The 25288-nt window shown below is 50.2% G+C and overlaps 2 protein-coding genes and 2 pseudogenes across 3 annotated transcripts; 3 read left to right on the forward strand and 1 right to left on the reverse strand.

Annotated features, from left to right (window-relative positions):
• Nucleotides 1-991: 991 nt before the first annotated feature.
• Nucleotides 992-11809, reverse strand: LOC112880017. The gene is made up of 2 exons (XM_025944468.1): nucleotides 11582-11809; nucleotides 992-1405 (listed from the first exon to the last, which is right to left on the reverse strand). Exons 1-2 carry the CDS (start codon nucleotides 11807-11809, stop codon nucleotides 992-994), a joined length of 642 nt encoding a protein of 213 aa, XP_025800253.1.
• A 556-nt stretch (nucleotides 11810-12365) lies between these two features.
• On the forward strand, nucleotides 12366-15175 carry LOC112880018 (annotated as a pseudogene).
• A 1532-nt stretch (nucleotides 15176-16707) lies between these two features.
• Nucleotides 16708-21445, forward strand: LOC112880937 (annotated as a pseudogene).
• A 140-nt stretch (nucleotides 21446-21585) lies between these two features.
• On the forward strand, nucleotides 21586-25234 carry LOC112880935 (heterogeneous nuclear ribonucleoprotein 1-like). 2 transcript variants are annotated; one of them, XM_025945660.1, is made up of 3 exons: nucleotides 21586-21937; nucleotides 22302-23181; nucleotides 24928-25234. In XM_025945660.1, exons 1-2 carry the CDS (start codon nucleotides 21680-21682, stop codon nucleotides 23172-23174), a joined length of 1131 nt encoding a protein of 376 aa, XP_025801445.1. In that variant the 5' UTR covers nucleotides 21586-21679; the 3' UTR covers nucleotides 23175-23181; nucleotides 24928-25234. The 2 variants fall into 2 exon arrangements, with proteins under 2 accessions (XP_025801445.1, XP_025801444.1); XM_025945659.1 differs by having other exon boundaries at nucleotides 21588-21937; nucleotides 24932-25207.
• Nucleotides 25235-25288: the final 54 nt, after the last annotated feature.

Below are 25288 nucleotides of genomic sequence, written 5' to 3' on the forward strand. Positions count from 1 at the left end.
CATCAGCTGAACTGTCCAGTTCCAGGTGCTATCATGCTTCGGCTCAGTAGTGATTAATTTGTCTCCCCTAGCAATTTGCTGCTGGTAAAATCTGAAAGGCACCATGCATACAAGTTAATAAAAAAAAGCCACCATGCATACAAGTTAAAGAAAAATAGAAAAGGACAGCCGAACAACATGAAAACCAAGAGGCCACAAAGAAATAATGTAGTGATTTGTAAGTGAAATTCCAAAGATTCACAAGGTTAGGTCCTCAATTTGAGCTGCAGACCTAGACTGGCCAAAGAGGAGATATCAGAATATTAGATGAACATCTTTGTACTTTTGGACGATGCACATCTGACTACTTCAGGCCAAGCTGTATTTTTCTCTAGCATATATATACTAGGTATCATCCACTTCCATTCAACTAAATATTTACGCAACAGAACAACAATACAAAAGCTGTAAAGTGCAAAACCATATATGTAAATAAACAAACTTCTGAACTTCCGATAACGTACGTACCTGGAATGTAAAAGCTAATGAAGGGGAGGACATCAACGAAGTACCTAGGCATGCTTACCTTCTTCACCTGCCCTGATTTGAGCTCAAGCATGAAGGTGCTAGCATCTGCCCTCACCATGACAACACCTACGCCCTCAGCGAAACCCATGACATTAGCTCGGTGGTTGGGATTGTCAATGGGGAGTACTTTGTCAAGCGCAATGGCTCTACATTGTACCCATCTTGCAACTCCCTCCGGATTCACCTTCCTCGACCACAAGTGGAGGGTCGAACCGTTAACGCCGGCGAGACCCAGCGAGCCATCCTCCATTGGCATGAGGACAACGGCGTGGACGTTCAGGCCGCCTGTCAATCTGACTAGGGATAGCCAACGTTTCGCAGATCGAACTTGAGAATTGCGGCATCATCATTATCGTCGAGTCCGAGCAAGAAGTGGATCTCGTCTCCAACAATGGCCCCCCGTCTCGTCGCGACCAAGAAACGCTCACCAATCTGCACGGAGGCCGGCGCGCTCCACGCGGCAGCCTCGGACGAGTACACCGGCCCACGCGCTCGCCACCCCGCTGGCGGTGTCGCCGACGAAGACCACGACGATGAAGGGCTTCCCGCGGCAGTCGCGGTGGTCGCAGTCGGCCGCCGCGCAGAGAACCGCGCCGTAGTGGGAGCGGAACCGCCTGCCGTCAGGTTTTGGCAACAGCGTGCGGTCGCCGGTGATGGGGTCCCAGACAGCAAGGCCGAGCCCCGCGCTCGTGTCCCATATCACGTCGAGGAGGACGCGGCCGTGGCGGCAGTCGAGAGCCTGGCATATGAACTCCGGCTCGAGGAAAGGGATGCGTGCTGTGGTGGGAGCGAACCGGGCTGAAACCAACCGGATTCCCAGGTCGAGGAATCCGATTCTCTGTATCATTTCAGTCATAATATCATCATACTTCGTATAAGATCAACACGGGTTTAATTATTACATAAATCTAAAGGACATGTAGTACGAAATTTATTACAAGGCTCTCGGCTAGAACGAACAAGCAGAAAACGCAAAGCGGTAGCTAGGTCTTTAGCCGTCCTTCATCTTCAGGAACCTTCCCCACAGGCGACTTGAGCGTAGCACGGACTTCAGCCGTACGAACCGTCATCGTTAGGGTCGAACTCCGGATCGGATCCTGCATCGTACCAGGCTATCCCCAAGGAATATGATAGGTTCACGTCACCATCCGAATGCAAGCTTTATTGTGGTCTATACTATGGATATAACAAAGCTCAAGAAGTAAAGCTGAGGTTTTCCTATGCATTCAATATATATATATATATATATATATATATATATATATATATATATAAAAGTATACACATCTTCTTCCATTCTCGACTCGGGCCTTTCCGGTATCCCGAACTCCCGGTCAACGCACACCTTCCATACCACCAAGTCGATGCGAGAACTCCCTCTCCTCGCATCTCAACTGCCCCCGGGCAGGAAGTCATTCTAGAGGGAGGTAGAAGTCATGAGTAACACTAACTAATAAGAGTAACAGAGGAGTAGTGATGTCTATGACCGAGGACGCGGCTATACGTATAGTTTACACCCTGCAGGGGTTGTACACCTGGACCCACTCGAATCGACACTAGCCGGAGATCAGCCGACTAGTAGATGAAATACCGGTCTACAGAAACAGAACTAGGAGCCACGGCACCATCCGGCTTTCCCGGGTCTTTGGCGCATCCTCCCACAGGAGGTCGCCCCCGGGCTGTGAAGCCTCCCATGCGTCTCGGGGAACGTGAGGTTAGCACCTCCTTCCCCTGCGCTGATACTCGATCCTCCCACCGGCTTGGTACCGCGCTTGCTAACCCCGGACCGGGCCAACCCTCATAATGGGTAAGTGGTGTGCACGCTTAACAGATTCCCACAAGTTATAGTTACTCTCACCTGGTCCTTAACTACCGAAGCGGGCATCTTCGTCAAAAGCGTCTCCACCACGGTGGTCCGCGAATGCACCCATAACGGGTGCCTCCAACACCTCATCCTCGTAACCAAAAACTGTACCCGCCACAGGTACTCCGTAGGGTGTGCCAAGATACACACACCAAGCCCTCGATCCACGATCGAGTTAGGTTTGCCCACTCCCGGCTAAAGCCCTAAACACCAACTCCTGAATAGCATAACTTCACACACACCAAGACTATCCATCCATTCCCACGCATACACATTCAAGGATTGACAAGGCATTTCATATAATAAACAAGTGTGATAGGATGGCAAGGAGTATGGGTACATAAAATAGGCCATGCAGGTTCATCTCGATAAAATTACACACATAGCGATAGCATATATAACAAGCAATGCCTAATAGGTATTCAGATCGTAGATGGGCTTGAACCTGGCGTCTCTTCGAAGTCCTCCTGGGTTTCCGGGTAGTCTTGGCCGTCGGTCAACTCCTCGTGGTCGGGTCCTATTTGTAAATACGAGTAAGAGTAGGGTCCAAAGTGCAAAAATACACAAAACTCTTCAAATAAGATCCAAATCACCACAAAACCTACTCTAACGGGTGGTTTATGATTTTAGAGGAATTATGGAACTGGTTTTATAATTTTCGGAGGTCCGGTCGATTTATTATGAATTTTCTAAGGAAAAACCTATTTCTAAAATTAATTAAAGAATTTTGGAAAATAAAATCAGTCAGCAGTGGCATGTGGCAGCACCAGAGCGTGCCACGTGGCATGCTGACGTCAGCATGACATCACCAGGGGGTCAGGGCTCGCTGACGTCAGCAGTGGGGCCCTGCTGACGTCAGCGTTGACCGGTCAACATTGACCGGTCAACGGTCAACGGGTCAAGGTCAGTGAGGCCCGCTGGTCAGCCTCACCCCGAGGCTGACAGGTGGGTCCCTTGGGTCAGGCCGGGAAGGAAAAGAAAAGGGAAAGGGATTGGGTTCGGTCCTGGGCCGAAAAGGGGGTTGGGCCGGCTCGAGGCCCAACTAGGCTTGGATTAGGCTTCGTGGTCAGCTCGGCCTGCGGCTCAGCAGACCGGCTCGGGTTTGCGGCCCTGGCTATGCGCAGTGGGCCGGCTTGGCCTAACAGGCCGGCCCACGGTCTACTCCCCTCCTTCCCTCTCTCACTAGCGACACGGGCCCAGGGGCAGCGCCCTGCGCTTTCCCCGATAGGTGGGGCCCGCCTGTCGGTCTCCCACCGGATCTGGTGTGGCCGCCAGATCCGGTGCGGCTCGGGCCAATCCCCGTGTGCGTGTGTGCCAACATGTGTGCGTGTGGCGTGCCCGGAGGGTGTTTGGGGAAAAGCCTCAAAGGCTTGGCCGCGACGCGAACGCGACGTCGCGGCCACGACGTGGGGTCGCCACGCACGGCGATACCGTGGCAGGGGCAAGGCGAGGCTCGGGCGGTCTGGGCTCGGTGTGGCCTAGCAGAGGCACGGCGAGGCGGGGGCACGACTCGGCCTCGCAGTGCTGGCGTGCACGCACGCGCGCGTGAAAGACATCTAGGCCCCTAAGGGGGTTTTGGTGATAAATGACAAAACACATGTATATTTAATCATGTTATTAAGCATGTGTGCAGGTGCTAAAGGTGACTGAGCAAAGCATATAATGAAGCATGAACCCTCAAAAAGGATATAAAAAGCGGTATTCTCAAGTGTACTAAAAGACTAGATTTTATTTTTGAAATTGAGTATAGGAACGCCGTACTATCAAGAGAAACTTTGATCCACAAGCGTGGACGTGGTAGTTGTGCTCAAGAGAACCTACAAAAACCATGAGAAACAATCCTACCACTTAAAAAGGGACTTCTTGTGAAATTCACTGTCTAACCCGGAGTGTCTGGGTTCCAGTCCGGAATGTCTGGATAGAGTGTCCGGAGTATCGGACGTATACCCGGAGTCTCCGAGTTACTGTTACCGGTCCGCAAAACACACTGATCCGGAGTCTCCGGACACCTATGTCCGGAGTATCCAGACATATACCCGGAGTTTCCGGGTACTCCTCTCCCAACGGTTAGTTTCTGTGTGAGGGGGTATAAATAACCCCATACCCCTTCATTTCCCTCTCTCTTGCTCATTTTCGACCAGAACTGTCTACGAGCAAAAGAGAGCCTTCTCACTTCCCATTTGCTCCATTCTTAAGTGATTTTCTTAGGGGATTGAAGTGAGATTGTTGCAAGAACTAAGATTTGTGCAAGTAAGCCTTGATTCCATCTCCTGAGCACATCATCGAAGTCTAGTCCGTGGATTTTAGTTTGTTACTCTTGGAGCTTCAAGCTCCTAGACGGCTAGGCGTCGCTTGTGATTGCGTGATTGAGTTGTGAGTATCACAGCAAGTTTGTAACCATCATTCCTCGGAATTCATAGTAAGTGACCTTGGATTTGAGCGTTGGTCTCACCCTTGGGAGAGGAGCATAGGGTTCTTGAGCACCGTCTCTTGAATTCTTTCTCAACGGAGACGTAGCTCCTTTGGGAGTGAACTTCGGGAAATAAATTCTGTCTCACTCTTGCAATTCTAGCTTGTCTTTGTGGTTGTTTGCTTGTGAGACTAACTTTCTAGGGTTCGAGGTCGATCTACTATTACACAAGTCTCAGGAGTAAGACAACTGGTGAGAAATACTCCAAAAGTACCACTAGTCACTCTAAATTTACTGGATCTAATTTACAGCATCATTATCTTTGTTTTTGTGTAGTTTGTTTCATACCCGGATAGTCCGGACATTATCTCCAGAAACTCCGGACTCAATATCCGGAGTATCCGGACATCTGTGTTACTAACCGTGTTCAAAGTGCTTTAAGTTGCAGATTAGCCTATTCACCCCCCTCTAGGCATCTTGAGATCCTTTCAGCGTGGGTTCTGGCTTCCCAGGGCCGCGGCGTGGCCGTGCTGTGCGCGGGGCACCGGCATCCCGGGCCCGAGGCACGACACAGCGGCGGAGAGGCGACGGCGGTTGCGGGGTGCAGAGGCGGCGCGACGGGTCCCTACACAAGAGCGGCTCAAGGCCGGATGAGGAGAGGGAATACCCTAGGGTTGGCTACGGAAGGGTCATTGGCATTGCCGGCAGCACAAGGGAGAAGGGAGGCGGCAGCGGTGCTCACCGGTGAGGCTGAAGAAGGAGGCGCTCGGGGCAGCGGAGAGGTGAGGCCGGCGGGTCGAAGCTGTGTAGGGTGCGTGGCTGCGTCGGTGTCGTCGTACGGGCACAGGCGCGGTGATGCTCCGGAGCGTGCCGTCGTCCTCCTCCTCGCTCTCCTCCTCCTTCTCCGGTGCGGCGACGGCGACAGTGGGGAACCCGAGGCGGCTAGGGTTTGCGGCTGCGGCTGCGGGTCTTTATATGGGGCGCTAGGGCTTGAGCGCTTGGGAGCGGCGGCGATGCCCTGGCGTCCGTGCCATGGCCACATGGCACGCATCCGGCGGCTACGGCGTGAGATTAAGGTTTGTGGCGCAGGTGGCCGGGGCGCGGGGAAAAGGGAGCGCGCGCGGGCGGTTACGGTGGGCTGTCACGAAGCGGGGCGGCGGGGCCGGCCGGTGACGCAAGCGGGAGCAGAGGTGCTGGGGAAAAGGGGGAGCTGCGGTTACGGCTCGTTGTCGCGGAGCGGGGCGACGCAACAGAGGGGAGCGAGCGGAGGGCGGGTTCTGCTGCGGGCGAGCGGAGGAAGAGAAAAGCTGACGGGCGGGGCCCGCGCGTCAGCCGCCCCGAGGGAAGGTGAAGGGGCGCGCGGGGGTGCGTCCGTCGGTGGGCTGGGCTACTGTTGTTGGTCAAAACCCACCGGCGAGCAGCGACAGGCAACACGAGGAGCTGGGAGGCTCCCGGGACTGCTGGTGGGTCCCTGTCCCTCGGTCAATGGCCCAGAAGTCCGGCACACGCCCTGGCTTGGTGAACCGCCCCGGTCTAAACAACCGGAGCTAAACATGTATTTAAACACCAGAAAACAGTCTCTGGTGAAAATACATTACACAAGTGGTGCCACAGTCATACATAGCTTTATTTAATACGTTCGATTACAATAATAATATAAACTAGGAATACAATAGCAGCGGTGATAAACGCAAGGGTAAACTCTTCGTCTGACATGGTGGCTTCTACTGCAACGGCACCACTCCAGACTTGGGTATAGGGCACGAACTACTCGCCTTCCTCAAGCACGAAATCAGGATCCTCTGCAACAAGTCATAAACGGGTGAGTACAAAAGTACTCAGCAAGTTCCACCTCACCCTACGGGAGGGGAATGACATGCACGACACACATTAAGCACAATGCATTAGTAATACAACTTATGGTATGCAACTTTTCCCGACACAACCCACAGTAGGTAGCTTACTAGTTGTCAGGACCACACCGTAGCCTGTCCATTCCATGGACACGGACCATTCGAATGGATTCTACACTCCGCAGAGGTCGTACACTGTACCCACAAGCTCGACTGCCCGAACGGACAACCGACATAGCCGACACCCAGCCGTGGTCACGCCCCAGCCCGGCCGCACAAACCCTCGGGCCCTGACCCCAATGGTCTATACCCGTGAACCATCCCTGCGACCGTCAGGCTAACCAGTGGGATTAGGCTAAGTCCGGCCCATAACGGAACCTGTGGTCGTACTAAAGTAAGCTAGGTGAGATGTCAAAACAACTCGGTCCTTATGGTTCACCAGGGCAGCAACCATTCCTCAACATGTCAACTCGAGCCTACCTCCACGGTAGCGCTCACCTGCCAGTCTACCACCACGGTAGCGCCGGCTCCAGCATACCCAGCTGCCCTAGCCTCAGCCAAATCCCTTCATATCCTAGTCTCAACTCTGGATATGCATAACTACTCATATGCATGAATGAGCACACTCAATCACTCAAGCACCAATATATATAATCGATCCTAAACCAGGGCTACAACTAGACGTCCTCACATGGATGCAACCGCTCACGTAGGGGTCAATGAAACTTGCCTTTGCTTACGTACGCGTCGGCGGCGGCGGCTTCCTGCTCGCGGTACGGGTCTTCTGGCTCCGGCCCGCTGTACTGGCCTTCGTACTCCTTGGTCGGCTCCTCCTCGATCACTCCGTGATCTACGGCAGAAACGGTACAACCGGCAAACAAACACAAGCAAGCTTTAAAATAAGCTCAAATGGAGATAAAAATAGGAGTAATAGCTAGTATATGATTTGAGGAGAGTTTAGGAAAAAGAGTTATGCGAAAAGGATTTGATACGAAGGAGATATTAGGTTTATAGTATTGGTTGGTGTTTAAATAGAATGATTTGGATTAGGTGCTCACGGCCTGGTGGGTGTTTTGGGCCTTTATTAGTATTGCGGAGGTAATGATCGGGGAGCTGCCTTCCATCTCACCTTGGCGTGGAACAGCTCGAGGAAGAGGCTCAACTGTTGGGGCTTCGTCTCGTGAGTGAACTGAGCTCGTGAGAAGTGGTTTAGATAGCGAAGTGAAACGGCTCGGTGTGCTTGGGCTGATGATGGAGCTCATCACGGCCTCGCTCCTTTTATAGGCGAGGAGAGCAGCAGCGGCGTCGCACAGGGACCGGCGACGGCGTGGGCTGCGGCAGCTCGCCGTCAACTCAAACAGTGGCAGCACTGAAGACGCGAGCGTCGAGGCGGCAAAGCCGGCGAGGACGCTGCAGCGGCGTGGGCGAGGTGGGGACGAGGAGGTGGGCGGCACGGCGTAGTGCCAGCGGCAGTGCGCGGTCCCGTCGTGGGGCCGGCATGTCGCGCGTGCGCGAGTGAAAGCGAGCGCGGGTGGGGACGGCAGGGAGGGGCGTCGGCTTCCTTTATAAATGAGGTGAGGCGGTTCGCGCGGCGGAAAAATATCTCGGCCGGCGTTGTGTGCGACGACCCTGATTTATGGCGAGGTGGAGCCTACCAACAGATGAATCACAAACTATATACTAAGTACTCAAGTTTAACCAGGAGACTAACACTTACCTTATTGGAGCGACAAAGTCACGAAGGAAAGCACACCTTTAAGTGGCTAGTCCAGCACTCGTCCTTCTAGCCTTACCACAACTTATCTACCTTACTCATAAGTGGATGGCATGGCAAAGGGGGGGTTTTATTTATAGGTCAAGGGAAGTCATGGTATTAGGACAAGTATCCCCTTTCTAGAGAATTCCAAAATATCCCAGCATTTTCAAAATTTTAGTTATTACTAATTCTAGAGTATTCCTTGAAAATATCTCACTCTTACTTAATGGAGAAGCAACTAGAGGGTTGACTTGAGAATATCCCACTCTTGCTTAATGGAGAAGAAACTAGAGTGTTACCTTGAAAATATCTCACTTTTGCTTAATGGAGAAGGAACTAGAGTGTTACCTTGAAAATATCCCACTCTCTTACTTAATGGAGAAGGAACTAGAGTGTTGCCTTTAAAATATCCCACTCTTACTTAATGGAGAAGGAACTAGAGTGTTGTTTTGCATTTCTTTCAATAGTGATGAAAACTGGGATGTTACAAACTTACCCCACTTAGGTTGAATCTCGTCCCCGAGATTCAGTTTCACCACTAAAGAGACTGGGGAACTCGGCTCGGAGCGCATCTTCTCTCTCCCAAGTTGCTTCTGCTTCAGAATGCCCACTCCACTGGACTCGACAAATTTTGACTGCTGAGTTGCGGGTTCTTCGCGTCACAATATCTAGAATTTTTACTGGTACTTCTTGGTATCTGAGATCATCCTGCAGGTCGATTGTTTCTGGGGCCACTTGTTCTTCTGGTACTCGCAGACACTTTCTGAGTTGGGACACGTGGAATACATCGTGTACATCTGACATCTCTGCTGGCAACTAAAGCTTATAGGCTACCGCTCCCACTTTCTTGATAATTGGGAAAGGTCCAATGTAACGTGGGGCTAACTTTCCTTGTACCTGAAATCTGCGTGTGCCGCGGATTGGGGAAACTTTAAGGTACACATAGTCCCCAACTTCGAAGCTGAGAGTACGCCTTCTTTTATCAGCATAACTTTTCTGGCGGGACTGAGCTGCTTTTATATTCTCTCTGATTTCCGCTATCTTATCTTCTGCTTCTTTAATAAAATCTGGGCCCTCAATAATACGATCACCGACTTCAGTCCACATGAGAGGTGTGCGGCACTTCCTCCCGTAGAGGGCTTCAAACGGCGACATCTTCAAACTGGACTGGTAGCTGTTGTTGTAAGAGAACTCCGCATATGGCAAACTGTCTTCCCAATTTTTACCATAAGTAAGAACACAAGCTCTTAGCATGTCTTCAAGGATCTGATTAATTCTTTCGGTCTGACCATCAGTCTGGGGATGATAGGCTGAACTGAAGTCCAACTTTGTACCAAGTGCTTCATGTAACGTGCCCCAGAATCTCGAAGTGAACTGGGTGCCTCTATCTGACACAATCCTCTTAGGTACTCCATGCAACTTCACAATACGCTCAATATATAATTTGGCTAATTTATCCCCTCCATAACTATTGCATTTCTTTCAATAGTGATGAAAACTGGGATGTTACACTTGGTGAAGTGCTAGGCGTGCCACCCGACCTATACCTGATCAGGAAGGTCTAGAAGTCGTTATCAGTTATTTTCCTGCATGTACAGCCACGTCAAACATTAGTCCAAGCCGTGACCGGCTATTAAAATGACTCCCAAGATTGGCAAGAAGAGCCGATGGAGCCTCTGCACTGAGTCAGACCTGTCTTTGTACCAGGTTGGACCTTCGGGTAACTCTCAGAATCGGCTAAAAGAAGCCGATTGCACCTATTTAATAGATTGGATCTATTAATATTCGAATGTCTTATACGAATCCGATAGAAGAGATAAAAACATGCTCTGTAATTACCAACCGGAACAACTAGAACATCCTACGCGTGGTTAAGCCTAACGAACATGAAAGATAACAGGACATTAACCTAAAAAGAGTCCTAAAAACCAACTAATAAGCCGATTCCCGGAACAATCCCTCCTTAGATTACCATAAAGCACCAATCATGCAGCCGGAACGTTCAACCCGTTTGAAGGGCCTAATCATACGGATATTAAACCGAATTCTCGTAGTACAAAGAACTACCATAACAGATTAGATTTACTGAGCAAGAACAGAGCAAGGCGCTGCCCTTGCACCTGGGATCACGTACAAGGGCAGCCAAATGATTACGAACAGCAAGCAGAGCATGGATATATTATTAAGAACTAATGTAGTATCATAATCGTTTAGGATAACTAGTGTTACTCGTCATCAACAACGCTTCAGCACGAGAAACACAAAAACAAGCGGATAAATGCGATGCTGCCCCGACCATGCGGAGCATGATCGGAGCAGCATGTCAGTTACCTGGAGAAATCCTTGGGAAAAGGGATGGCGATGCGCCGAGAGTTTGTTGTGAATGTTGGATTCTTTCTATTGAATCTCATGATACATATTTATAGTCCGAAGACTTGATCTCTTTAACTAACCCTAGCTGATTACGATACAATCTCTAACTTACTATATTTAAACTATCCTTACTAGATACACGGCCATCCTGGCCCTTAATACGCTCACATAGAAGCCGATTCGCAAATCGCCACAATGATCTCCTTCAGTCCACGTTGCTCTCGGCCCATCCTCTGGCCCAGTCAAATTATGGCGATAACAGCTGCGCGGTCCGTGTCGTGCGGGGGAGAAAAGGAAGAAGGCTGGGCCGTGGTGGCGCGGGGTTGCGCGGGTTGGGTTGGTTTGGGCTGCGCACATGGGTTGTGCTGGGCCGTGCTCGCGGGAGAAGGGGGGGTAGTGGTGCTGGCTGGCTTGTGGGCTGTGGGCCAAAAGGGGTTTAGGGGAATTAGAGTTTGAATTTGAATTTGAAGGGTCCATTCAAATTCAAATTCCACACATTGGAATCACACAAAATGAAAATCAAACAAGAAGATCCAACAACCAATTCAAAACAAGGAAGATTGCAATTAAATCCGAAAAGACTTCAAATAATCACACAAATATTTAATGGTCCTTAGTTTCAAGTTAAATTTACTAAGATCTCGAGGTAGCGAGAACTTAATCTTATATTTAGGTTCTAACTAAGGCACAACACAAAAAGTTTTTAAAATTCACGATTTTGCACTAACGTAACATTCCGGAAAACTTCGGAATGTTACACGGGCAATGTCGCCGCCTCCGCCGGCGTAGAGGCCGTGGATGACACCGAGAAGGGGAGGCATTCGGTGGAACTCGTGGTAGCGACGGGGGAAGGCGGGGTCGGAGAGGACGCGGCGCCAAGGTTTACAAATGAGGGAGGCGCGGATGAGGCAGGCAGGATCGTCCGGTGGGAAGCGGAGGAGGATCTCGGTGACGGTGTCGTCGATCAACTCGGGCGGCGGCGCCATGGTTTTGCCCGGTGGTGGGAGGCGATCGGGGCCGATTAGAAGTTCTTTGGAGCTTGGACTTTTTATTTTCTGCTGCTGCCGATTGGAAGTTTCGAGCGGGCCCTTTTTACAGAAAGGCCTTCAGCCCAACCTGCACAAAGCCCATTGCAAAATGGGTCCCCAGTGGAACAAGAGAGAAGCCGGGCTTTCTCGGTTTGGGCCTGAGACGCAACGGGAAAGAGACGGGCCAGACTAGCGTGTTTGGGCCTTTCCGCACTCCGGCCTGTGGTCTCTTAACGAAATCGCCAGCCCATCTCCGCTTCTTCTTCCTGCGCCGCCATCTCCCTCCACGCATCTTGGCCCCGCTGCTGCCGGCACCGTCGTCCCCGCACCCGCCCAGCCACCACCAGGATAGGTTGCCTCCATCCAATGGAGCGCCGTCCCGACTGGCTCCTCCTCAACACCACAGTCGTCACCCTCTCTCGCTCCTGATTCGCCTCTTCCCCAATCCCCACCGATCGACCACGCGCTCGCCTCGGCCTCGCCATGGAAGTCGCCACGCCCGCCGCCCGAGCTGATGGACAACCTCGTCGGCGAGATCCTGCTCCGCCTCCTGCCGGCCGAGCCCGCGTGCCTCCTCCACGCGGCACTCGTCTGCAAGCCCTGGCTCCGCATCCTCTGCGATCCCGCCTTTGTAACATCCCAAGTTTTTTATGGAATATTACGTACTGCAAAATTATGAATTTTAAAAAAATTTCGTGCAAGTACTATTAGTCAGAACCAAACATAAGGATAACCTTTTTCTACCCTAAATTCTAAGAAAATAAAGTCTCAATTAAACTGAGGACGATATTGCTAGTGGGTAACATTTAGAGTTATTTGAATTTAATTGCAATCTATCTTGTTTCGAAATTGTTTGTTGGGTCTTACTTGAATTGCTTCAAGTTTGATTGATTTAATTGAGTGGAGCTCGAATTTGAATGGACCATTCAAATTCAAACTCAAATGCTAACTACCCCTAAGCCTACTCGGGCCTAAAACCCTAGCCGGCCCAACACTCTAACTCGAAACCGGTCCAGCCTGCTGACCCAACCGCACGGCCCGCTGGCGCACCTGCACAGCCCAACAGGCCACCGGCCCGGTAGAGGCAGCCCAGCCCAGCGCCACCCCTTCTTCCCTCACACGGGGCACTGACGGGTGGACCCCACCCGTCAGCTTTCCTTTCCACCTCCAGCCGCGTCTCCCTCTCTCGCCCGCGACGCTCCCTCTCCCGCTCAGCGACAAGGCGACGCAATGGCCGCTTGTACGACCGCCCGCGTTAGCCGCCGCAATCGCCGCGCTCCTTTCCTCCCGAGCCTCGCGCTCACTTTCTTGCGACCCAAACCCTAGCGCACTGCGCTTCCCGATCTTGCCACATGTCCCCGCCTCCACACACGTTCCATCACCGCCCTTGACGTCCGGGCCCGTGCCATGAACCCTAGCGCGGCCCTATAAGGACCCCCTCGACCGCCGTTGGAAACCCTAGCCACCCTGGGTTTTCCCTTTCCACCACCGCCATGACTGAGAAGGAGAAGAAAGAGCCGAGGAGGAGAGGGGGAAAGCGAGGAAGAAGGCGACGCCATCCAAGCCGGTGCCCCGATCGTCTACAACGCCATTGCAGCGTTGCACGGCACTGCTCCGCCTCACCACGGTCTCGCCTCTCCGCCGCCCCGAGCTCCGTCTTCCCCAGTCTCAACCGGTGAACTTCGCCACCGCTCCCCATCTACCTTGTGCTGCCGGCGCTGCTGATGAGCCTTCCCTAGAGTAGCCCTAGGACCCCCAACCCCTTTTCCCGGCCTTCGTGCCGCCCTCGTCTGCAGGAGCCCATCGCGCCGCCCGTGTTTCCTGCAGCCGCCGTTGCCTCCTTGCCGCTGCATCGTGCCGCGGGCCGGAACGCTGGTACCCCGCGCACGGCACGGCCACGCCGCGGTCCCGGGATGCTAGGACTCGCGCGCGTGCGTGCACACCTGAGCCGACGGCCAAGACCAAGCCTTGGCCTTGACCCGTCCAGACCGCCACCGTGTCGCCTCACCAGCGTTGTTGAAAGGACCATGACGTCGCCTAGAGGGGGTGAATAGGCGCACCAAAAATTTTTACTCCAAAGCAGTGGATAAAATTCACTGCCTGCAAAACTCGAAACTTCCGGGTTAGAAAATCCGAAACTTCCGAATTTAAGCATAACAGTAGATGAACTCGGAACTTCCGGGTTCTACAAATCGTAACTTTCGGGTTCACACAGAGTAGAGTGAAGATAATTAATCTAGTACGAGTAAATAGTTACAAGTTCAAACCGTAGATGTAGAGTAGGCTAACTTGGAGTTTTGGAGCCTTCTTCCGCCGCTACCGCGCCTTCCACTGGACGCCTCCCTTGCTCGGCTTCCTCCACAGGCTGGACCTCATCGAAGGCCCCCCGTCCCCCGCTTCGTCCCCACCACCGCAGTCCCCGCCTTCCCCTATCCCTGGGCCGACCGCAGGCTCCGCAGCGGCCCGGTGGCCCTCGATTGCCGCCACGGCCGCGTCCTCCTCGACTTGCTGGACGGGAGCGCGGGTTTCCTCGTCTGGGACCCTGTCACCGGCGACCGCCACGCCGTGCCCGAGCCGGACATCTTGTACTACAAGTACACCTCCTCCGCCGCGGTGCTCTGCGCTGCCCCCGGCTGCGACCACCTCGACTACCACGGCGGCCCCTTCCGAGTGGCCTTGCTGTGCACCGACGAATGGGACATCACACGGGCTAGCGTGTACTCATCGGAGATGGGCGCGTGGAGTGAACCGGTTTCCCTTCTCACCGGTTCCCACGTCCAGACTACGCGCATCGCCCTCGTCGGAGATGAAATCTACTTCGTTGTTGCCAATTGTGGCGCTGACGCCATTGGCGTGCATGGCGGGGCCAGGAATTGCTTATCTGTGGTTAACCAGCCACCACAGGTCGCGTACAACGGCTTGTGTGCACTCATGGTGATGGAGGATGGCTCGCTGGGGATCTCATGCATTGAGGGTTCGAGCCTTCATCTGTGGTCACGGAAGGTGGGTTCAGAGGGAGCTGCCGAATGGGTAAAGTGCAGGGTCATTGAGCTGGTGACAATGACGCCCATGGCCGATCCCGGTGACGGTGGCACAGCATATGTGATTGGTTTGGCAGAGGGGGTGGATGTCATCTTTGTGAGCACAGATGATGGTGTTTGTGTTCACATTGGAGCTCAAGTCTGGATGTGTGAGGAAGGTAGACGGGCCTGGGGACTACTATTGCGTCTTGCCTTACATGAGCTTCTACACCCCTGGTACGGTACTACCACTTGCTTCTCTCTTGTCCTGCATCTTACAGCTTCCATATGTTTGCTTAGTTAATGCTTGAATCAGCTACATGAAGATAAAATTATGTTGGAGTCTTTGTCATTTTACTTTTCCAAAATTTAATATGACATTCAGTTTGGTTTCATGTCTTCAAGAGGGTTCTCTGCCCCTTGGGAACCATGACCAGTTGCACCACTGCTCCTGTAATGTTATCCCCCCTTTTTGATATTAACCACTGGTCAGTTGCCCTTATTGATGGAGCATGAAATAGGTGCTAAGCTAAAAGGTTATATGAAAGTGGCTGATCGGGAAATCATCTTCTATTCTTTTTCTGTTATCATCCGGATAAAACTTTGTGAGAAATTTCTGCCCATGAGGATCCAGACCAAACTTCCTTTGTTTCTCCTTTTCCTTTTCTTTTTCTTTAAAAGTACACTACATATTTGTACCTTTTTTTAAAAAAGTGATAGTTATACCAGGTGCCAACATGACCATTATGGGCCGAGACAAGTTTCAAGAGTTCATAAGTCTTGTTTGCTTTGTTTTCAATAGATGACATCGGCACATTGCAAATGGCTGTCTCTGTTTTTCTTGGTTGCTTGCAACTAATTAGTCAGGAACGGCCTTGTTTATCAGCTATCTCGGATAATTTTGAATTCCCTGGAGCCTGAAAATTCATTAGTTGAGTCTGTATGAATGCAATTTTCCTCTGTTCTTGGCAGAAAAAAAAAATCAATATGACGTTCGGTGCTGGTTTCATGTCTTCGAAATTATTCTCAAGTAGCGGTATCAGTTTTTTGGCATTTTAAAGTACTAGAATAGATAGTGATTATAAGCACATGCTTTAGGTGCTTTGTTGACATTGCTGTCTTTTTTATTAAATTTTCATTTGATGCATGGCAAGCCAATCTTGAATGGACAGATAAGCGAAGAATACCTTGAACTAACATGGAAGTGAAAACTTGAGGCAAGAGCTATATGTTGGGTTCTGGGTGGTATCGAGGTTTGCAGCTAATGGATGTTGCAATAATCATCCATTTAACTCTTTATTTTGTTGACAAAGATATTGCATAGAGGTAGTTCAATGCCCGTGCATTACTGAACCATGTTACTCGTGCCTTTCTCATAGCTCAGAATTGGGCATGCATTGGCATCTTTGCTCCTGCCCAACTGATGATTTGAAGTGTTTTTTTTTTCCTTATGGGCAATTCTACCTTTGGTTAGAGGATGTTGGGCACATCGAGCAAGAAATACAATTGGGTGTTTGTGATCTCAAGCCTAGGAGGTACGCTGACAGTTCCGATTTTCGGCGGTAAAACTGTGACGGCGAAGCCATGAACCCTGGCCGTATCGCCCGTTGATTCTGTAGTTAAAATCCTGACATCTGAGCTCATGTCGGACTAAATCTTGCTGTTGAGTACTGGGTCGTCATAGAGTCTGAACTTACGTGAAGTAGCTCGTGAACTAAGCCATTCCTGAATATTTATCAGTAGAGTTGCAGTCAGCCAAAAGGAAACAGTGTGATGGCATACCAACCAATAATGCAGCAGCAGGACAAGAACCCGTGCTAGAACAGTTGCATCACTCGAGTGAAGGAATGAGCTCCTTCATCGACAGGATTCTGTGCAAGGAAAAAGGAAACGAACTGAGACGCCTAGTGCAAATTTCAAACAGCAATAGCTCCTGTCGACTGTTGCAGCGGTGCCGCTTGGCAAGCGCAAGCATGGTGTCCGCCGTGCCCACGTCGGTGCGGCTGCAAAGCTTCTCCTCGCAGATAAGCTTCGCTTCAGCCTGTCCGTCGCCACGAGCAGGCTCCGGCACATGCGCGTACGTCCTCCTCGTGTCTGCCCATCTCCGGCAGGGAGTCGGTGTACACGAAGCGGAAGAGAGCCCGGAACACCCCGCGCACCACGCCGGCGGTCAAGAGAGAGATCATGGCTGATGACCGGGGACCGGGCCGCGAGCACGCACCGACGTCTCGCCTCCGAGTCCGAGTCGCTGGTGGCGAGAGCACCTTCTTATTCCTCTAGCGCCCGCGTCGCGCATCCCGCCACGACGCCACTGAACCCGAAATGCGCAGTCAGCTTGGCGACGGCGTCCTCGACGAGGAAGAGGAAGAGCGAGGCGTGCCTCGCGGGCACTTGTCACGGTCGCAGTTGGGGTAGTACCACTGTACCAGATGCGCCAGTGATGGCCGTCGACCACGCCGGGCGCGGTGACGGAGAGCGTGGAGACGTCGACCTGGAGCTCGTGGCTACGAGCGAGTAATCCCGCTGGCCTGATCCCGCGGGGGCAATACGACGGCGACGAAGAGGAGACCTACAACGCGTGAGACGGGCGGGGGCCGTCCAGCAGGAGGTACGGTGGCCGCGCGCGGCGGCGGCGACAAGGCGCCGCGAGGGGCCAGGCCCTGCCCATGGACCGACCGTGCCAAACTTGTTTGGAATGCTCCAGCGATTTGCTCTTGGGGTAAGGGTGACTGGAAATCAGCCAGAGAAGGAGCAGAAGCCGTTTGCCGCACCCAGGCTGCGGGCGCCGCCGCCGCCCAGCAAGCGGGGGGAATCGAGCGAGAGGACGAAAGCACGCGGGGAACCAGGGGCTATTTTGTAAAAGTATAGGGGTTTTTATGTAAACATCCGGATTGCGATTAACGATCGCGAACCAATATGGGGGAGTTTTTGTAAATATTCGGATTGCGATCCAGGGCCGCACCATGGCTCCGCCGCCGCCGGAACTGATGCCCGAGCTCGTGGGCGAGATCCTCCTCCGCCTCCCTCCCGAAGAGCCCGCGAACCTCCTCCGCGCGGCCCTCGTCTGCAAGCCCTGGCTCCGCACCCTTTGCGACCCCGCCTTCCGCCGCCGCTATGGCGCCTTCCACCGGACGCCGCCCCTGCTCGGCCTCCTCCACAGGCTCATGGCCATCCCGGGGGATCCTACCCTAACCGCTGCCGCACGCGCCCCCTCGACTGCCGCCACGGCCGCGTCCTCCTCCACGTGGCGGACGGGGGCTGGCATTTCATCGTCTGGGACCCGTCACGGGCGGCCAGCAGCGCCTGCCGGAGCCCGGCATCCCGTGGTTCATCCACTCCGCCGCGGTGTTCTGCGCGGTGGCAGGCTGCGACTACCTCGACTGCCACGGCGGCCCCTTCCGACTGGTCTTCATCGCCACTGACGAAGACGACGGTCTCGTTAAGGCGAGCGTGTACTCATCGGAGACCGGTGCGTGGAGCATGAAAGCATCTCTCTGAACCCTATGTAAAGCATAGGCGAGATGCAATGGCTGCTGGATACTACAGCCACACGCCCTATGTGCAGCCTGGGCGAGGTGCCGTTATCGGAGATGAAGTCTACTTCACACTTCGGCACTTCAATGCAATCGTCAAGTACGACTGGAGCAGGAATTGCTTATCTATGATTAACCCGCGATCACCGAGTGTGTTAAGCAATTTCATTGCCCTCATGGTGATGGAGGACATGTCACTGGGGTTTGCCGGCATTGTGGATTCCAGTCTTTATCTGTGGTCAAGGAAGGCGAATTCAGGAGCAGCAGAATGGGTACAGTGCAGGGTCATCGAGCTGGAGACAATTATACCTGTTGCCAATTCCAAGGACAAGCCATTAGTGGTTGGTTCCGCAGAGGGTGTGGGTGTCATCTTCGTTAGCACAGGTGTTGGCTTGTTCGCTATAGAGCTCAGTTCAGGGAAGGTGAGGAAGGTTGATGAGCCTAGGGTCTACTTTAGTGTCCTACCCTACATGAGCTTCTACACTCCAGGTATGGTACTAGCCCTTGCTTGTCTGTTTTCCTGCATTTTCTTTACAGCTTCTGTATGTTTGTTTTGTTAGTTTGCTATGGTTTGTGAACAATCAGCCATAATGTAAGTAATGTTTGTTACTTATCTTCGTGTATAGAGATTGCCAATTACAATTTTGTGTATGTGAATATATGGCATTGGACAACAGAACATAAATTTTTGCTATGATATTTGATTTGTTAAGGACCACAACATGCATTGGTCAAATTGCTAAATATGCTTACAAACCTGTTGATCTGGTATTATCCTGTTACCGTGCTTCAGGCTTTCTTGTAAATTTCTTTTGTTATTTTCTGGCATAGATAAAGCTCACATATCAAGCTCAGTCCTGTGCCAGCGATAACAGCTCACCAAAGTGGAATGCTGAGTTGGAGTTGGTTATGGTTTTGTGCATGGTTTTTCAGATCATGGCACATTGTTATCGCTGGCAAGGACTAAATGATCTCTGAGTCTGTTGCTGTTGGTTTCTGTCAGAACTGCTACTATCAATTAGTTTATTTTCTGTTGAGCAGTTTACATACAATTGATCCAAGTCATTATGATCAATTCTAGATGTTTTGTCGAGTTCATCCTGATCAAAATTCAAAAAGTTGTATATCAGTTTAATATTTTCGGTTAGTGTTTAGCTAATGCTCGACTCAGCTACTTGGAATTAAATCTATGTGAGGTTTCACCACCCCAAACATTTATAATCTATAAAAAGATTGAAGAACATCTTCTAACATGTGTTGAACTCAGATGTTTTACACTTTTTACTAAACTCTTGAAAAAAATGATGTCAGGGTCATGCTGCCATAACATAAAAGCCACCTCTTGTTTTTACGGTCATTTGTGAGTTCTGGACTGAAGTCTGGTTATTCTTCTTCCTTTAAACCTTGCGCTATTATATGGAGCGGTCCATGGGAATCATGGCCAACAGCATCAATACCCCTGGAACAAAATTTCTCCTTTTCGCCAGAGGCGTTGATTGGTCTAATAGTTGATGTAGTTGATGAAGCATGAAGTGGCTCTATAGTGGAGGTTGCAAAATGTTTAAACAACCTTGTTGATATAATATCCTTTTACCTTGCTTCACATGTTCTTTAAAAATATTTTGTTATTTTCTGGCAAAGGTGCAGCTCAGCTCATCATATTGTAAATTTTGAGTTGGAACTAGTTCTAGTATATGGTCCATCATTTTGTAAATTGAATTGGACTAGTTGGTTATGAGTTTGTGCTTTGTATCTTTTCAGATCACTGTAGATTGTCATCGCTAGCAAGGATTGACTGATCTCTGAGGTGCGCTGGGTAATACAACCTTGCAACATGGAAGAATCCACCATCTTGAGTCTGCTGTTGTTGGTTTCTTTCAGAGCTGCTACTATCAAAAAGTTTATTTCTATGAGCACTTCAAGTTGAAGATTCAAGTATGAACAATTGCGGTTGTCTTTGTCGAACTATCCTGACCATATAATTTGAAAACTACGTCTTGGTTTAATATGTACTGTCAGGCATGTTTCAGTCGCTCTTTTGTTAATGATGACTCCTTACATGGAACTACCGTCGTTTTCCTTTCTTGAAGAAATGAATATAGCAGTGTAGGGTTCATGCCTTCAAGAGAGTTGCTGAGTCCCAGTTTCAGACTTCTCTTTTTATTCAATTGGGCAGTCATGTTTGCTTTGTTTCCAGGGATGAGCCAGTTGTCCCATGCCGTAATGTCTGCCAATGATCCTCTTCAGGCAGAGATGACATTTGGCATGGGTACAAATATTCTAATCATTATTTGATTTCAGCATAAAACTTGTGCCATTTCTGAATAGATAGGGCATCCTTTAACAGGTATGGAATCAGATGTTTTAGTAGTAAAAAATTGAAGAGAATTGTTTTCAAACAAACGAACTGCATCAAGATGTAGGCTGCATTAACCCTTTATTTGTGGGCGAGGAAGGTGAACAGTGCAGATGTTGGCGAATTCATTTTGAGCTCAAGCTAGGACAGGTGAGGAAGCTCCATGAGCTTTTACACCCCTGGTACTGTACTAGCCCTTTCTTACTTGTTGCCATGCATTTTATAGCTTCTATATGTTTGCTTAGTATATATTGTTTCTGGTTTGTGAATGATTAGATATACTGTATAATCATTTAGCTGTTATTTTCGCACATAGAGATTGCCACTGCCAGAATACATTTTTGTGTGCTAGAGCAAAACTGAATACACGGCATTGGAAAACCGACCTTAATTTGTGAAAATGTTAACGGTTGCGAAATATAATTATTCTGTTAACAAATTGTCCTCTGTTACCATGTTTCTAATTTTTTTAAGAAATATAATTATTCTGTTAACAATGCATCGTTACAGTAGCAGGTTCACATCCAGGCTGGCTGTCGGCTGTCGCCCGGCCGGGCCCCACTAGTCACCGGCCTAGTCAAAACGGAGCGACCACGTCACCGGGTCGTCCCACCCGAGGAGCGTGAAGACCCAGGCCGCGGTCAACGGACGCGTCCCTCTCCTCTCCACCCCAACCCCTAAAGCACTCGTCGAGTCCACCACGCGTCCTGGTCCGTGTCCGCCCCGGCGGGCGGCCTAATCCGCAGATCCGACGGCCCGCCCGCCCGCTCCGCCCCCACGCTAAACCCCTCTCGCGAACAAATCAAATTTAACTCGGCTCGCGCACACGTCCGCGGCCGCCCCCGCACGCCGCCAGCCAGCCACCCTGTCTCACGCGCCCCTCCCCTCCGCGCTCCAAAACCCTAGCTCTTCGTCGGCGATGGCGGCGGCGGCGGGCGAGGAGGAGGCCGGCGAGAGCCGCAAGCTCTTCGTGGGCGGCATCCCGTCCGCGGCGCAGGAGGCCGAGCTGCGGGCGCACTTCGCCCGCTTCGGGGAGGTGCGCTCCGCCATCGTGATGCGCGACAGGGAGACGGGCCACGGCCGAGGGTTCGGCTTCGTCGAGTTCGAGGACGAGGCCGCCGCCGCCGCCGCGCTCGGCGACGGGGACAAGCCCAGGCACTTCATCTGCGGCAGAATGGTGAGTTCGCGCGCCCCCCGATCTGCTCGCTGCGGGTTACTGGTAGATAGAGGTTTTGATTTCGCGTGCTTGGTCGGTTATGTTACTCGTGGATTTAGTAGTATGTGCGTATGGCGGTGGTAGATTGTCACATGAGCTCCCACGTTGCTGAATCTGGGACACAATTCGAATATAGGGTCATGCTTGGAAAACTAGTTGGATGTTGGTAGGTGTGCTGCCTGCCTGACGTATAATTGTGTCATGTAGGCTGACCGTTTCACATAATTGCTTTGTTTTTGCTGCCAACTGGCTTGCTGTGATAACGTCTCTGCTCTGATGTGGATTGTGCCATTAATTACAGATGATTGCTGGTTGTTTTGTATAGGTGGATGTTAAGAGGGCCAGGACAAGAGCTCCACGGAACCAGGGCGAGCAGAACTCTCAGCCTCAGCAGCCTGAAAATGGCCGGGGTCAGGGGCACCAGGACAATCAGCAGCCGCCCGCTGGGAACGGTACTGTGGATGGCGGCAACAATGTGAGCTATGATTCGAAGAAGGTCTTCATTGGCGGCTTGCGGGATAATATCACTGAGGAGGAGTTCAAGGCTTACTTTGAGACTTTTGGCACTGTAACAGATGTTGTGGTGATTTATGACAGCTTGACAAGCCGCTCGAGGGGGTTTGGTTTCGTCACCTTTGATTCCGAGGAAGCGGTGGGAAAGGTGATGCGACAAAGCTTTCATAACCTGAACGGAACCAAGGTTGAGGCCAAGATTGCTATCCCCAAGGATGAGCAGTATTATCGTAATGGTCGGGGCCGTGGTGGTGCACGACCCTTTGGCGGGAGGGGCCCTGCTGGCTATGAAGGTTCTGCATACCAACCATACAATGCTAGATTTGGTCTTTACAATGGCTACATGCCACAACCTGTTCCTGCGCAGCCCTACTTTCCTGCACCTTATTTTGCTGTGGGGGGCTATCCGTATGGGGGTGGATACCCAAGCCAAGGTGTGATGACAAGTGTTCCTGGCATGATGTCAAGGCGGGTTCCTCCGGCCTATGGAACATATCCTCAAATGTATCCAGGATTTAACTTTGTATACAGAGCTGGTTATGGAGGTGCAGCTACTTCTTTTCAGCAAGGAATTAACGGTGGAAGTGATAACAAGAAGGATCAAATCAATGTAGATATTCAGCAAGTTGACGGCACTGCTAGCGTTGCAACAATGTTGGAACATATGAAGCTAGGTTCACAATGACTTTCTGGTGCGTGTATTCTGATACCCCACTGACCTTTTACTGCTTGGATTTTACTGCACTGTTCCTATTTTATGATGATGGCCATCATGCATGACTTCAAACTGATAGGATGTACGAGTCTTCCCCTGAAACCAGGGTAGTCTGCCAATTTTTTTATAGTATTTTCTTCATTTGCCTTCGCAAGTTTGCATTAGTGAAGTGAAACTGGGGTAGTTACCCTGATTCTGCTATTCTTCAAATTAAGTTTTATCATGGCGATTTCTAGCAATGTATCTGGGCACACTAAATGGTTAGTGTATATTACACTTCAGGCTATTTATTCAGTTAGGAATAACGAAATGATCATGGACATGCACAGTTTATTGTTTATTTTTCGATATTTGAGAGATCGGTTGGCAGTTGGCACAGGAGTGAATTAGATTTATCAATTCGCAAACAGATAATTCCTTCACTATCTGGGCATGCGTTAGAGATGGAAAGGGATGAATGTGGTTCGAGGTGTCCGGAAACAGATGGAATGTCCAGTTTATGCATCATACTGTTTTTGTTATCTGAGTCCTGTAAATCCTTAAACTGCATGGAAGTAAAACAGAATGGTTTGTTTTGCCATTTGTTACATTCAGTGAGGTATGTATACCACTTCTGGACATCTACAAATTTGATTGGATTAAAGTAGTGATGCTTTGTTCTTAGTACAGAAGGTACACTAGTCAGGCATCGTTGTCAATTCTAATCATAACTGACCAGATTTTGAATATATTGGACTGGTGCACTGAACATGAGACTGATGGAGTGAAGGTGTTATAGGCGGTTCTGTGGTACTTTGTTTTGCAAAATTGTGTCCTGTTGCGAGTTGACTGAATTGACTTGGAAAGCTGAAGCTTGAGCTAGGGTTCTTTTTCTTCTTGGGATCTGAATGTTTCTCCAGATTGGCAGAATTAATTATGTATAGAAGCTTGAACGCACCACAAGAGGGTTATATGCATTCATCTCATTAAATTTTCATTTCTTATCTTCTTTGACTGGACCAATCATTGTCAAGGGAACCTAAGAACAGCACAAATATATAAGTGTCTGTTACTGAACCTGTGTGCTTGGAGATACAAAAATTTGTAGGAATGCCAGTTTATGTTTATTGTCATTCAAAGAATTAGTTCACCAATCAATGTTTTTGGATTGCCTAAGGTTTGGATGTCATGCTATCTGTTTGTTTTGTTGCCATTACATAAAAAAAAATTTTGGTGTCATATAGCCAGTATTTGCACAATGGGATGGTAGTTTTTTGAACTGCAGGTATGACAAAAAAATGTTTAATCATTTCCTTGTTCAGTGACACTAGGAAGATCACTGATTTGATGAATGGACATTTGACCAATGAGTTTCTGACATGTGGCCCTAGGGCCTGGTGGTCAGCTTCACCATATTGGTTGATTTCCATTTAATATATTGTGCATGCCTATGATTGTCATGTCATGGTTCCTTTTGTTTATAATCTACGACACAAAAACTCTGGCTCATCATGTATACATTTACCATTTTTTCGGTTTTAATGAACTTGAGTTCAAACCCCTGATGTATGGCACTAGCTTGGACATTTCATCTTGTCTTCTCCATGCACCCAATATGCTAAAATTTCAATGAGCACAACTCACTGCACCTTTTGTAGATTTGGTTTTGATGAATTAGATTTCAAGCATTCTCCTGTTGTTGAGCTCTCTTAAATAAATTTACTAACTGGTCTTCTTATGTAAGTCAGGACTATTACTTCTACATTGATGACACTGGAGTACAACAATTGTTTGGGAACCCGCAACTGTGAAGACTTGAGCTGAGATTCTTTGGTAGACAAGTATATCATTGGAATTCTTCAACTTACCCTCCATTCCTTTTCTTTTCTACTGCCTGTAAACTGAAAGCACGCAAGCTGCTGGCTGTTGACCTCACCCCCCCCCCCCCCCCCAACCCTCTTCTTGTACCAATGTTTAAATTCTTTCATCATTTAATGTATCCGAATCAGACTATTCAACCCTAATCGCCTGTGCAATCCTGTTTGTTTCCATCTCGTCGAATCATTGTTTTGCTGCCTGTATTAGCATTGTCTCACCAAAGCCAG

This window comes from Panicum hallii, chromosome 2 (genome assembly GCF_002211085.1).
Source record: "Panicum hallii strain FIL2 chromosome 2, PHallii_v3.1, whole genome shotgun sequence".
Taxonomy (NCBI): Eukaryota; Viridiplantae; Streptophyta; class Magnoliopsida; order Poales; family Poaceae; genus Panicum; species Panicum hallii.

What these genes read in the sequence shown, in the direction of transcription:
- LOC112880017 (XM_025944468.1), bottom strand. Translation starts at nt 11,809, where the DNA reads ATGGCGCCGCCGCCCGAGTTGATCGACGACACCGTCACCGAGATCCTC. An exon ending in GAGGCGGCGACATTGCCCGT is followed by an intron (nt 1,406 to 11,581) that starts GTAACATTCCGA and finishes GAAATGATACAG; the next exon opens with AGAATCGGATTCCTCGACCT.
- LOC112880935 (XM_025945660.1), top strand. Translation starts at nt 21,680, where the DNA reads ATGGCGGCGGCGGCGGGCGAGGAGGAGGCCGGCGAGAGCCGCAAGCTC. An exon ending in ACTTCATCTGCGGCAGAATG is followed by an intron (nt 21,938 to 22,301) that starts GTGAGTTCGCGC and finishes TGTTTTGTATAG; the next exon opens with GTGGATGTTAAGAGGGCCAG.